Source organism: Mauremys reevesii, linkage group 15 (genome assembly GCF_016161935.1).
Source record: "Mauremys reevesii isolate NIE-2019 linkage group 15, ASM1616193v1, whole genome shotgun sequence".
In the NCBI taxonomy this organism is placed as follows: Eukaryota; Metazoa; Chordata; order Testudines; family Geoemydidae; genus Mauremys; species Mauremys reevesii.
In genome coordinates this window covers 42,732,044-42,746,759 of record NC_052637.1, presented here as the reverse complement: position 1 = coordinate 42,746,759, position 14,716 = coordinate 42,732,044, and the positions used below count along the sequence as shown (strand labels likewise).

At 45.4% G+C, this 14,716-nt stretch overlaps 1 protein-coding gene across 4 annotated transcripts in view; it reads left to right on the top strand.

Annotated features, from left to right (window-relative positions):
- RPTOR (regulatory associated protein of MTOR complex 1) overlaps positions 1–14,716 on the top strand; it is a 273,244-nt gene that overhangs the window by 207,232 nt on the left and 51,296 nt on the right. For all 4 annotated transcript variants that reach the window (XM_039501518.1, XM_039501520.1, XM_039501519.1 and 1 more), the window contains exons 21-24: positions 2,110–2,228; positions 10,242–10,345; positions 11,506–11,689; positions 13,696–13,806. In XM_039501518.1, coding sequence (XP_039357452.1) covers positions 2,110–2,228; positions 10,242–10,345; positions 11,506–11,689; positions 13,696–13,806 — 518 coding nt within the window. The remainder of the gene's footprint in view (positions 1–2,109; positions 2,229–10,241; positions 10,346–11,505; positions 11,690–13,695; positions 13,807–14,716) is intronic.

Here is a 14,716-nt window from a genome sequence, read left to right as displayed (position 1 = left end):
GGTACGCTTTTCCCCCAGGCTTTTATCACCTTGTCTGTCTTGTTTGAGTTGTTTTCAAGGTGAATTTGGTGCTTGTGAAAACTCAGTCGAACAGTGGCCTGTAGCCTGGCAAACACAGACAGGCACTGTGCCATCTTCTTCTGATTATCTTTGGGATTGCAGTCCTGACCTTCTCCAGAGCAGACTTGCTTTGTTTTCTGATGATTTTTCTTTATTTTAAATATGAATAAACAACTTCTAAGGGTGGGGATACATTTTTGCCTTATGGCCAAAGCCAGAATTTGAACCTAGATGTGCAGAAGTGGAAGACATGCTACATTCTTCCCTGTCACTAAGCAGAGCCACCTAGCCCTTATTCCCCTAAACTTACACCCAGTGTATCAGTGTGTTGCCTGGTTTTGAACACTTTTGGTTATGGCCTCTGCAAACATAGAGGCAAAATGGAGCATGAACCTTTTTGTAGTCTGGCTCATCATGCACCTGCCATTTCATCATTAAGGGCACATTTGACATTGTTGCATCTTTGTGTAGCCCCAAATTGTTTCCAGGATCGGTGACGATCCTGTGTGAACCCTATGTATTGGAAGAGTGAGGAAAGCTTGTGACAGTTTGATATACTGACAGCCCACAGTCCCACTGGCCAGCATGTTACTGTTCAAAAGGTGTTGTCAACCGTGTAGAGCCAAGAGATCTGCATACGCAGCTCTGGGTAGTGTTAATAGCCATCACTCTGCTAAATCCCTTGGGCTCTGGTGGGATGAGAGGCACTTGAATTTGCAGGTTGTATTAGGCCATGGAAGTTACGCGCTGCCTCGCAGTTTGCAGAATGCCCTGTCACATCATGGTGAATTTTTCTGGCAAAAGGGAGATTCTCTTGTTTAACCTAGAGAAGCATATGGAAAAGAGCGTTGTCTGTGCACTGCTCAAGCTTGTAACTGCATTTGGCTTCCATTGTGGGCCTGAGTTCAAAACTCAACTGTCAGTGTCTATTTTTTCTTGGCCTGAGTGTCAGGTACAGAAGCTCTCCGAGGAGAGTGCTTGCTTGTCAACCAAGGGACTGCATCTTCCTAACATAAAGCTTTATATTTAGATGCCCCGGGAAGCACATGGGGAAATGAGACAGCTTTCCACACCGTTTACAATTCACTGTGACTCATTCGAAAATCCTATTTTAGTTCCCTTTTGTCACTACAGCACCTACCTTATACCTCTCAAATGGCTCTGCTCCCAAGATCGGTGTTATAACCATAGTACATGGCAAATGGTGTAGGAGGTGTAAAAGAAATTGCTAATGTGCCTAAAACCAGTCAAATAAAATGTTCACCGGAGCCTTCTCAATCATACAAACTCTTATTTATTTGATGTGTAAGGTGTGTTTATCGCTCCCTCCCAGTGCATGTAGTTTGAAGGATTAACTCAACCTTCCACCCTGTAAAATGAATCATAGGACTGGAAGGGACCTTGAGAGGTCATCTAGTCCAGTCCCCTGCACTCATGGCAGGACTAAGTATTATCTAGATCATCCCTGACAGGTGTTTGTCTAACCTGCTCTTAAAAATCCCCAATGATGGACATTCCACAACCTCCCTAGGCAATTTATGCCAGTGCTTAACCACCCTGACAGTTAGGAAGTTAATAAAGAGCCCTGATACCTTCTTATTAGCATTTAGATGTTAAATACACCTGTGGGATGTATAAAGTCCTGAATGTACCAGCTGCATAGCTAACCTTTAATAGGGCAAAAGGATTTTAATAAATGTATCTGTTCAGAGAGACTCCAGACTTCTTACGCATTGAGTAGACTTAGGACAAGACGGTCAAGTGACTTGCTCCAGGGGACTAGAAAATAAGTATTTTGGATGCTAATTCCGGGCAGATATTCTGTCTGTCTGTGTGTCTGTACCCCTTGCAGACTGCCCAAAGGGATCACACTGTGAGAATTTTCTTCTATTTCTTGGACTGTGTTTGAGTGCTTACCTTGATCTTCTCTAACTGCCATTGTAAAGTCCAAGAGCAGCTCATATCTTGGGAGGAAATTAGTCCACATCAGAGGCCTGGGGGTGACTGTAGTTCTGATTTTTGTGTGCTCTCCATGTTTTTCTGTCCTAGGAGTTTCTTTCAATAGTGTTTACACCCAAATTTGGAGAGTCCTTCTACATCTGGCTGCTGACCCCTACCCTGATGTCTCAGATGTGGCCATGAAAGTACTCAACAGCATTGCCTACAAGGTATGACTGCCAGTCTTCATGTATCTCTAAGCTCTTACGTTTTGAGGGGATTTTTCATACTCGGGCGAAGTGTGGGTAGACTGAATCTGCACATGCCCAGTTGGAAGGTTATGGGAAGTGATCGTAGCTCAGTCTGAGCCAGGACAGTACTGGTAGAGAAGGAACTTTAACATTCCAAAACTAAAACACTCAGAGAAGCTCTGAGCCAAATAAAAAAGACTATTTGGGGAAGAGGCTGGAATTTTTTCAGAGATGCCATTATTAGCTAGAGGCCTTAAAAACTGAGTTTTGCTTACTTGCCTAGCAAGTAGATCAATCCCTGGGTGATGTCGTACAGCTACTTCAGTAAATTATCCCTATGCAAACTGATCTAGATTATGCAAATGGGACTGGCCTGCAGACTGAAGCCACAACGGCTCTCCAACCCAGGTGAACTAGTACATGTGAGTCTGCATGCAGACACCCTTCCCACTCCTCACCTCTTCAATACTGGCCTTAATCACCATGCTCATCACGTTTCATCCTGCGAGGATGATGAGAAATCCCTGGAGACTGTGGTCACTGGTACTCCTGAATTGCCAGCATAGGGAGCTGTAATAGCAACCCTCACCTTCCACCAGAAACCAAGCACCTGGCCACTTCAGTACTTCTAATCACCAACAGCCCCCACTGGATTGCGCTGGAACGCCATTTAGACACACTCCTCCCCCCACATCGGGATTCCACCTTCACGGTTGCTCCAACATTAAGACCATGAGCCATTTGAAAGCAAGATGGTGTCTCTTACTGATTTCTGACTGAGCTCCTGGGTTAGCATGGCTGTAAGAGATGTCAGCAGCAGCATCCACCATTCAGTGTTAGAGACCTGCTGCTTTAAATCCGTTTTTCCCTTAAGAGGATAATTCTTAATTTAAACCCTTCGTTACTTGTTTTGAATACACACATGGGTCAGCCTGCAGACTTCAAGTCTGCACACTGTGGGTGTTTGGATATTGAATAACTTCATCCGTTAGGTGATGAACTGAGATCTTCCGTTCGTGACTTAGGTACCAGATAAATCTGTGCATCAGATTGGAAAATCTCAAATTCAGAGATGTGATAAGGGGGCGAAATTAAAGCTTTCAGACTCCCCTTTCTGGACCACATCATGGTAATTATTAGACTCTTTGCAAAATGAAGCTCTGGTTCTGCTAAAATTATAGGATTGGCGTGGGCATACTGATGATCTAGGTTCTCCTTTTCCTGTCTTCCCTATTTTTCTTACTTTCTTACTCCCTTGCTATAAAAAGAGCTCCATGAGCATTACCAGAGAGGTGGTTGTGTCCTCTAAACATCTTCACTAGCACAGTACAATGCTGCTTAGCCAGCAGGAGCCATGCAGTTTTGAACATTATGGTGTCAGGGTGGGCAATGAATTTTGTGCCAGGACTGGTAAATTTTCATGGTAATTTTTTAAGGCTCTGTCAAGTGCCACAGGGCTTAGGTCCAAGTTCCTGTTTCTCTGAAGGCCACAGTCAATTCTATATTTTGGGGGTTGCTATCCTGGTTTGCTGACTGGTCCCCTATCTTCTGTCTGGCAGTATGCCTAGGACCCCAAATCCCAGGCATCTTCCGAGGATAGGAAGCTGCAGTAAGGGCCAAAGGCAATTGGAAAAACCTTCTCATGATCATGAGAGCAGCCCAAGTTTCACTGGGCATCAGTGCGTGCACAGCTGATGGAGAAGTGGAGAGCTGCTGCTCAGGAGGGTGAGGAGTCACAGGTTTGTGGAATGGAATGGCCGTCCACTGAGGATTTCGGCAGCTTGAGCGCACAGACCTCTTACATCTCATGCTCCACTTCCCAGGCGACTGCTCTATGGCCCTTGTGCTGTCTCAGAGGCAGTGATGTTTCAGATGGTTTTACACCCTAAATAATTGAAGCATTTGTCTTTGCAAGGATTTTTCAGCTGCAGATACTTGACCTTTTGCCAAGTTTCTCTCTCCCCTCCCTTAGCCATAAGGTTGAGGAAGTGCCAGTGTATGTAATTCGTCCAGGCACAGATGGCAGTGCTTCAGGCAGCCATGTGGGTAGAGGGAGTTTGGTTCTTAGTGCCTCATGATACTGTGGGTCTCCTTCCACTCCCACTTCTCTCAATGCAAAATGGTTTCTCTGGTTCCTAAAAAGGAACTTAGCGTATAGGGTCTTATTAAAAACCCATCTAAATGGAGAGCTAAGGCTGCAAATACCTGGTCAGATCTTGCCCTAACTCATTTCATTATGCCCATAAATCCCACCGCAAGGGCTCCTGCCAGGATTTACAGCCTTAACTTCACAGGTCCCCACTCTTGTGAGCTGAGGCAGATCGTGGAGGCCCTGAAGTTATTTAAATGGAGTTCTCGCCATTGAATTTCCATTTTAGCTTAATCTTGAGTTTGTACCATTTAGGGTTTTTAATGTATTTTCTTAAACACCCAGCGGTGGCTAGAGGTGAGCTGGATAATACCCGGTGAACTCACTGTGCCCTTGAAAATGTCTTGACGTTCAGCTCAGAGAAGATTGTCTGGAGAATCCCAACCCCCACCACAGGCACACACTTTCTCTCGTCTCTTCCATGGAGCCACAGCAGTCCTGGGAGTTTAGGCTTATTTGTCAGAATCCTTAATGTGCTGATCAGAGCTTTGGATGAGCAAAAACGGGCTCCTTTTGGATACTGGATTGCCACAGGTCCATTGTTCCTCTTGAGCCGGACTGTACAGGACAGATGCTAGACACTCATTTCACTGTTGGAAGGCACGTACATAGCACTGTGATGGGCATGGGATATGAACCTGCAGAGAACAGAATACTGTACGGTATTCTGGAGACGTAGGGAGGCATAGTCCATTGAGTGACTGTGGGAGTCACGGGCATGTTAAAGGCACACTTGAAGTCTCAGACTAGGATACTGCCGTGACAGTATTTTAAATCAGAATGATTTTGCTAAATTTGATTTTTAAAAAGCATTGAAATACACAGTGTTGTCTCTGGGGCTGATTAGGCATTGCTAGTACTCATGTTGGGTTGGTTTTAGCCTAGCAATTGAATTTAAAAAATAAATTGGAATTAAAGAACTTTCCTTCCAAACTCCAACTCAGAAAACCCCAAACTTGTTTTCTGGTGTGTCTGTTGAATTGAAAGAATGAGAGCCCAGTGAGTGATGCTGGCCCTGGAAGATTCTGATCATGATTAATTAATGAAGCTCCTTCCCAGGTTGCTTCATCCAGCAATTTTCAGTGGAAGGCCGGAGGCTCACTCATCTTGATAGTTACTCCTGTGTAACATGCCCTCCTTGTCAGCCACTTCTGTGCATAAACAAGCAGCTCTCTCTCTTTAGCTGACATTGTTATTCAGTTACCATCTCCCCCCCACCCCAAAAAAAAAAGGATGTGATGTGAATACTACAAGAACAAACCTCCAAAAGAGGGGGTAGGAGAGCAGCTGCCTCAAGTTGGTTATTTCAAGCGTCTCTTTGTATCACTAAACCATGGCCCTGAAATTGGAGGATTTGGTCACTACTTTAGCATAGAGGGATTTCTGTTCCCCTTTAAGAAAAGGGAGGGTCCTTTGTGTAACTCATTTCACTTCATATCCCTGCTATGTACAGCTTGGTCTGACTTCAGCCTCTCTTGAGAGCCAAGCTGACCTGAGTCACTTGTGATGAGGGAAACCTGCCTGCAAAATTCTTCAAGCCATGGACCTTTTGTCACTAAGTTAGTTAATTATGGACTATATATAGTTAGTTAACTAGTTATCTTCTACCTTCCCTCCACTCTCATCATGTGACCTTCTCCCTGCCCCAGATAATGGCTTAAGTGCCAGAAGGTTTTATTTGCACTACAGAGAGGGCAGTGATGTTAGAGCATCTGTGTCTAATGGAGAAGGTGGGTAGCACAGGAAAGCAGCTGTTTCAGACCATATCGGTAGGCTAGCTCAGGTGCCAGGCCTTGTTACTAAGAGCACATAGTGCCTGCTTTATTGGCAGCAGCTGCTCTTGTGTTTGGATAGCATGTGGCTGTACTGTATTGTAACAGAATCGTGACCACTCATGTACCTTTGGAGCCAAATCTGTGACACTCAAGAGGGATTGATTCTCCTAAAAGCAACTGACATTGTGAATTTTCTGCTAGGTCATCTCAGGGGAAGGGAGGAAAGAAGAAAGCTGAGGCTGCCTAAAGATCCTCTGGCTCCCTCAAGGAAGAGTGGCAGGATGGGCAGTATGTGCTCTCAAGCACGAGTGCCTCAGTTTTGGGTCCACAGTGAATTGTGTGTGTAAAGTGCAAAGGCAGATAGTGCTGCTCCCACTGGGTGCGAGATCTGCCTTTTATGCTCACTGACTGCGTGGATCCCAGCAAACCATGCACACAGCTCTTTCTGTTCACCTGCCTTGTATTTCTATGACTGCCCTGATCTTCTCATGGTTAGCGTACTTTCTACTGGATAAAAACCCCTGCAGTTGGGAGGTTCTGTTACCCAGGACCTGATTCTTTTGCCCACTGTACAATGCAGAATCTCCAGGTATTTCAAGAGGTGATAAAAGTCAGTTTGCCCATGTGACTTTTTGGGGATAGCATGAACTGCTGCACTTAGTTCCAGCAGGTTTTTGATGGCACAGTGGCGCTTCTGTCCCTTAAAAGCACTTCCAGCATGCAAGAGCCAGGTATGTTAAAAAGGAGGAGCAGGAGGGGTCTGAGTTTTGGGGTTTTAAGCAAACTGAAGATTTTTCCTTTTTTTAGAAGAGAGGGTGGTTGTCCTGGGCTGGCAGCATGCTCAGGCTGGAGAAGGTGAGACAGCTGCTATTGATTTCCTCACTGTCCCTCCTCTGGCTGGCACTCGAAGCTACAGCCAGCCAGCCTTCCTTAGCTGGATGGAAAATCATTGCTCTTGCATTTTCAGTTGAACTGTCCCGTTCTAAACTGTTTTTTGAACACTGTTAACCAGTGACCCCTTTTGCTCCAGGGGTGGCTGCATTTCAGTGGTGGATGAAGTGACCTGTATATATCCCTTACCTTCCTCACAGCAGTGTTGTAAGGCTACATGTTTGTAAGGTGCCTTGAGATCCTCTGGTGAAATTTTGTACATGAGAACATAAGAATGGCCACACTGGGTCAGACCAATGGTCCATCTAGCCCAGTATCCTGTCTTCCGAGAGTGGCCAATACCACATGCTTCAAAGGCATTGAACAGAACAGGGCAATTGTCAAGTGATCCCCCTTGTCGGAAAGTCCTAGCATGTGGCTGTCAGAGGCTTAGGGGATACTCAGAGCACAGGGTTGCCTCCCTGACCATCTTGGACAATAGCCATTGATGGACCTGTCCTCCATGAATTTATCTAATTTTTTTAATCCAGTTGTAGTTTTGGCCTTCACCACATCCTCTGGCAACAAGTTTCACAGGTTGACTGGGCGTTGTGTAAAGAAGTACTTCCTTATATTTGTTTTTAGTCTGCTGCCTATTAATTTCTTTGTGTGGACATAAGAATGGTCAGACCAAAGGTCCTTCTAGCCCAGTATCCTCTCTTCAAACAGTGGTCAATGCCAGGTGCCCCAGAGGGAATGAACAGAACAGGTGATCATCAAGTGATCCATCCCCTGTCACCCATTCCCAGCTTCTGACAAACAGAGGCCAGGGACACCATCCCTGCCCATCCAGGCTTATAGCCACTGATGGACCTATCCAGGATGACCCCTGGTTCTTGTGTTATGTGAAGGGGTAAATAACACTTTTTTATTCACTTTTGCCACAGCAATCCTGATTTTATAAACCTCTATTATATCCCCCCTTAGTCTTCCCTTTTCCAAGCTGAATAATGTCAGTCTTTTTAATAGCTCCTTATATGGAAATTGTTCTATACCCGTAATCATTTTCGTTGCCTTTCTCTGTACCTTTTCCATTTCTGATGTATATTTTTTTTTCTTTTTATGGGTAACCAGAACTGCATGCAGTATTCAGGGTGCCAGGGATTTATAAAGTGGCATTTTTATGGTCTTACTATCTCTCTCTTTCCTAATGGTTCCTAATGTTTTGTTTGCTTTTTTGATTGCCGCTCCACACTGAACAGATATTTTCAGAGAGCTATCCACAATGGCCCCAAGATCTCTTCCTTGAGTTTTAACAGCGAATTTAGACCTCATCATTTTGTATGCATAACTGGGATTATGTTTTCCAATGTGCATTACTTTGCACTTATCAACGTTGAATTTCATCTGCCTTTTTTTGCTGCCTAGTCACCCAGTTTAGTGAGATCCCTTTGTAACTCTTTGCAGTCAGCTTTTGACTTAACTATCTGGAGTAATTTTGTATCTTCTGCAAACTTTGCCCCTCACTGTTTACACCTTTTACCAAATCATTTACAGATTTGTTCAACAGCATTGGTCCCAATACAGATCCCTGGGGAACAACGCTGTTTATCTTTCTCCTTTCTGACAATTGACTATTTATTCCTATCCTTCGTTTCCTGTCTTCTAACCAGTTACTGATCCATGAGAGGACCTTCCCTCTTATCCCATGACTGCTTAGTTTGCTTAAGAGCCTTTTGTGAGGGACCTTGTCAAAGGTTTTCTGAAAGTCCAAGTACACTGTATCCACTGGATCACCCTTGTCCACATGTTTGACCCCGTCAAAGAATTCCGATAGATTGGTATGGCATGATTTCCCTGCACAAAAGCCATGTTGACTTTCCACAACAAATTGTGTTCATCTCTGTGTCTGATAATTCTGTTCTTTCCTGTAGTTTCAACCAATTTGCCTGGTACTGAAGTTAGCTTATTGGCCTGTAATTGCCGGGATCGCCTCTGGAGCTTTTTTAAAGAATTGGCTTCACATTAACTATCCTCAAATCATCTGTTACAGAAGCTGATTTAAATGACAGGTTACATACCCCAGTTAATAGTTCTGCAATTTCATATATGAGTTCCTTCCGAACTCTTGGGTGAATACCATCGAGTCCTGGTGACTTTTTATAGTTTAATTTATCAGTTTGTTCCAAAACCACCTCTATTGACTTCTCAACCTAAGACCGTTCCTCAGATTTGTCACCTAAAATGATTGGCTCAGGTGTGGGAATCTCCCTCACATCCTCTGCAATGAAGACAGATGCAAACAATTCATATAGCTTCTCCGCCATTGTGTTGTCTTCCTTGAGTGCACCTTTAGCATCTTGATTGTCCAGTGACCCCACTGATTGTTTAGAAGCCTTCCTGCTTCTGATGTACTTTAAATATTTTTGCTGTTAATTTTTGAGTCTTTTGCTAGTTGCTCCTCAAATTCTTTCTCAGACTGTCTAATTATACTTTTACCCTTGACTTGCCAGAGTTTATGCCTCTTTCTATTTTCTTGAAGAAGATTTGACTTCCAATATTTTTGTTTGTAACCAGTTCTTTTACTCTGTTTAGCCATGGTGGCCTTTTTTTGGTCCCCTTACTGCTCAGGGTGTAGAAGTTCAATATTATTATGCAGGACTTGGAAGTGGGCGAGGAAAGAAGATAGGAGGAATCTTTGGGTAGCAGCTGTACTTACAGTGAAAGCTCTTACAGGAGTGTGAAATCTGGATTGGAACTTTTGCTTGAAGGAGGGTAAATTTGGAGTATGGTAGGAAATCCAGCACTTCTTTCCTGAGATGAGAGGGAGAAAAATCTCGTTGCTGCAGGGTAACCCCCGAGTTTGCTACTTGCCCATTGGCAGCTTTTTACAAATGCTAGTGCAGATCTGAGATGGTAATTTAATTATGGGAAGGGATTCCATGTCCCTTAAAAGCCTTTCCCAGTAAATAGCAGAAGGACCTTTTCGGATACATGTTTCCTGACTGACCAAGTGATTTAATAATCTAATAGTGATTGGAGGGGAACTGTTCAGGAGCCATTAATATATGTTTTCAAACCCCACTGTGTTAAGAGTTTAACCACATTTAACCGGAGACATGGGATTTTATTAGAGAATAGATAACTGCAGTTGATGTTTGCACCCTCTCAGTTGTGGAATATTTTGATGTTTCCTAGGCAACAGTAAATGCCCGCCCCCAGCGCATCCTCGACAGCTCCTCCCTCACGCAGTCTGCCCCAGCCAGCCCTACCAACAAGGGCATGCACATCCACCAAGTGGGGTAAGTAGCCTGCTAAACGTTGTTACCTTGCCAGTTGCAGCTGAGTGGATTTGGGCACTCGCTCCCCACCACACGCCATTCAGCCACCCCAGTTAACTGAGACAGATGGGACACTTGCAGAACTCTTTCTGTCTGGTCTTCCTCTAAACGTTGGTGAAGGAGAAATCCCTGTAAGAAGCTGGGGATTTCCCTCTGGCACCCTCGTCAGGACAAGGAGCAGCCTGGCACACTGACTGCAGGACAAATCCTCCTGCTCTCAACCCTCATTGGTTTGATCTGAGGTAGATGGGACCTACATTTCCCTATAGAGCTGATCTGTCTGCTCTCCACTTTGAAATGGTGAGACTGCGTCTAAAGTGATCCAGAGCAAGAATGACATGGGCAAGTGGGCTTTCAAAATGAGCTGCTGTTGTGGTTATTCCCAACTCCAGCCTCTCTCCCCGTGGAAAACCACAACTGGCCATTTGGACTTCGCACCCTTGCAAACGTCATGCCAGAAAACCTCCCAGCGGAAAGGGGACACAAACATGTAAAGACTCTGTAGCCATGTGTTTGTTACTGGCCATGGAACAGGGAAAACATCAGGTTATCTCTGTCTTGTACTCTGCAGCGTTGTCATGAGCGGACATGATCCCTGAACTCCTTGGTGAGCTAGAATCACTGTTAACATCTCTTGGGTAAGGTGCCATACCTGGGTTCATATGAATCATTGTGACCATGGCAACCTCAGTGTTCCCCAGTGAGCATAGCTGTTTAAATCTCTAGACCTGAATTGAGGTTTGGCACAGCAGCCAAGACTCATTTTTATTTTGGAGGGAGGTGGCAGTGAAGTGTAAAGCCTAAAAAACAAAAGAACAAACCTGTACCTTTTAAAATTAAAAAAAAATTGCAAGGAAAGATGCAGAGGTGGCACAGTTAGTGATTTTGAGGGCATGCCCTTCTCCAGCACCCAGGTTTATACTCTAGCCTTAGTCTTCCCCCGATAGATAGATTTTCCACCTTGCTCACTTCGTAGGAAACTGGTCCTTTCTCAAGGGTGGAAGCCATTATTTGGTTGTATTCTACCCCGGAGAAGCCTGAATTTCAGTGGATGTTCATCAGCTTGGTCAGAAAGTGAGGGTGAGTCCTGTGTTCATCCCTGTGTTCTTTCCCAATACTAGAGGGTCTCCTCCAACTACCAGCACAAGCATCTCCAGCCTGACAAACGACGTGACAAAACCGCCAGTCAGCCGGGACCTCCCATCTGTAAGACCTTCAAATGTAGGCAGTCTTGGGGTCCAGTACACCCCCCACTCCCACCAGTTCCCCAGGACGAGGAAAATGTTTGACAAAGGGCCAGATCAGGTAAAATGGATCTTTCTACTAGCCATGACCCCTCTACCTTGTGTACTTTTTGTCACACGTCCTGTTCTTTGCTCTCCTACTTTCTAAATAGCCTTCTTTGCTTTTTGCAGCTGCCAGTTTAGTTTCCTCTAATCCTGCCAACATCAATAAAGTAAAAAATGAAATTGATTATTTTTCCTCGTCTCCAGGATAAATGTCGCTTTGTGGCTCTTGTTGTGACATTACTAGCTGCTGCTGCTGCTTCAGAGAAGTGTTTAATTGGAAAAGGTTATTTATTGTCCTGTAAACATTCAGTTACTTTACATAAATTGAGGCTGCTACCTCATCTTAATGAACAAAGTTTCAGAGAAATTCTCAGAGGCCAGGAGTCAGTCGCTCTCCTTTACTGCAGGAGAGAATGTCAGATCCTTTCAACAAGCACCTTTAGTTCGTGGGCCCCACAGGAGCAGCCCTTGTCACACAGTTGTAGGTCATGGTGCACTCAGATCTTCATAATCCCTCTGCTACTGTCAGAATATGCATGTGTTCTACATCAAGTCCATCCAGATAGAAAGAACAACAGTCCATACTGGCTGCAGTGGAGAAGCACACAGGTCAGAAGCATCTAGTGTTTTCATTGTTCAGTGCCAAAAGGGTTCATTGGGTTGATGCTCAAACAATACTTGATCCTTATTTAGCACTTTTCAAGGCGAGCAGGTGTAATTATTCCTACTTCACTAACGGGGAACCCGACACACACAGGTGGTGACTTGTTCTGCATCAGTGGCAGGAGCAGGGAATGCAGCCCATGGGAACACAGTGGAGCTCCTGCCCCCATCCCATGCTAGGTCCATTTGACCAGAGCTGCCACCCCTGGGAGAGGATGCAGGAGTGTTTTAGTGTCTGACTGCAGAAGGAAGCCCAATGGGTAAGAGCTGGGGTCAGGGAGGGGTTTACATACTGCCAGCACTGGCTAGGGCCAGGCAGATGCTAGGCATGTTTTCACACGTCATTTCACGAAGCGAATTCATTTCACTCTGAACGTGGATCTCTAGCCCTTGGAGGCTCTTTCGCAGAGGCTGCCAAACTGTACCACATGTGAGAAACCAGGGGGAAGGACAAGAGCCCCACTCACTGGTTTGTGCAGATAGTGCTGTTAGAAAGTGCCACGTGCTCAGACCTGGAGACTGAATTCCTCTCTGCGCCGAATGCAACCCAGTCAGCAGCACCTGCCCTAGCAGGACCAACCACCTCAGGAAGGAGAGGGGAATTCAGCCTCCATGGCTTGTTCAGTCCTTGGCCTCTCTGCCAAGACTGCCAACTGGACAGCTGGCTGCTAGGAATTGGAGTGGCCCCCAACAATTCACTTCCCATAAGCCACTGCACAGCAGTCAGGTGGTAATGCCTTTGGCACACTACCAGGCAGGAGGGACCAGATTCAAGTCAGCAGCTTAGAGCTGAAACTCGGTGTATCCCATTACGAAGCCACCTCGGCCATCCAGTCCCAAAGACAGACACATCTTTAATGAGCTGGATGAGGTTTGAGAAGGGCCTTTCCCTCCTTCTCCTATATGCCTTTCCACCCTTTTTATGCCTGTATGTATGCTGGCCCCTGTTCTGAGGTTTGGGCCAATAGTTTTTTCTTGAATCATTTTTCCCTATCCCCAATTGTGCCCTATGCTAGACTCCAGACAGGCCATGGAAAGGGGCCAGTGCTATTACTTCATACTTACAAAATAGCTGTGCCCAGAGGCCCTAAACATTACTGGAGCCCATGCTATGTCCTGTGTAGAGTCTGAGTGCTCTCCCTGAGGAGCTAACAGACGTGTTCTTCCAAAGCGTGGTGTGCACAATCTCGTATCTCGGCAGCGCCTTTCAGCATCTATCTGCTCAATTTCTCTTCGCGGTTGAAGTCGGCCTATGATATTAGTTGTGTGTGGGCTCTGGGAAGAGAGCCAGCACTTTGAATGGGGGTGGACAGCATCATTAACAAAAAATGTTTGCCTCTGTGTTCTCTTCCTGGGCAGACCACTGATGATGCAGATGATGCTGTTGGACACAAAATCTTCATTTCGGCCACAATGCAGACAGGATTTTGTGACTGGAGCGCAAAATATTTTGCTCAACCAGTCATGAAGGTAATATTCTCCTTCCATTCGTGTGTCTTGAATCACAGCCCTGGGATGCTGACCGCTGGAAATGTGGGTGCAATGTGCTCTCCCTTCCCTTGTTGTTCCTTTTCTGTTCATCCTGTGGAATGAGAGCGTTGCTCTCACACCACCCTCCCTGATACTTTGTTGATCCACATAACCACCTTGCCTGTAAAATGTGGGCAGAGGAACAGAGAGGCGATCAGAGGGCGGGAGGACTTAGTGGAATGTTACCAGAGAGAGAGCCCCACAGTATGAAGTAAAAGCTATGCCAAGCCCATGTGAGTAGGAGTGCCGGTATGTGGGGAGGGTCTGCTTGTTGGTGCCACTGGTCCAGTCAGCTGAGCAGCGTTGCCTTACTGTGAAGATTAAGCATGGCTGCAGCTTCCAAAGCATTGTATTATCCATCAATAACTAACATGCTGATGCTGTGACTGAATTGTTACGCATCGCACAGTGGCAGTTAGGTGCTCCAGTTACATCCACCACGAGAAGCACAAGTTACATACACAACTCAGAGTAACAAACAAAAATTCAGTCTCCCACTAAACAAAGTAACTTGGCGATGGACTAAATTCTGCAGCACTGATGCCCCAACAGTGAGGACAGATCCTAAAGCAGGGGAGGGGGGGGCCCAGGCCCTGGTCATGAGGCTTTCAGCCAAAGGAGCTTGACAACAGATGTCTCCTAGATTATGAGGGCTTGTTTCAAAGCAGCAGAGTCCATGTCATATTAAGTATTTTGTGTGTTTTCCCCATAACTTTCCTTACTAGTTACCTGAGATATTTGTGTTCAAAAGGGGGGTTTCTCCCTCCCCACTCCCTCCCCACTTCTTGCTTAATTCTGTAGCAAAGTTATAATGCTGAATTGTCACGTTGCGATCATTTCCATAACAGAT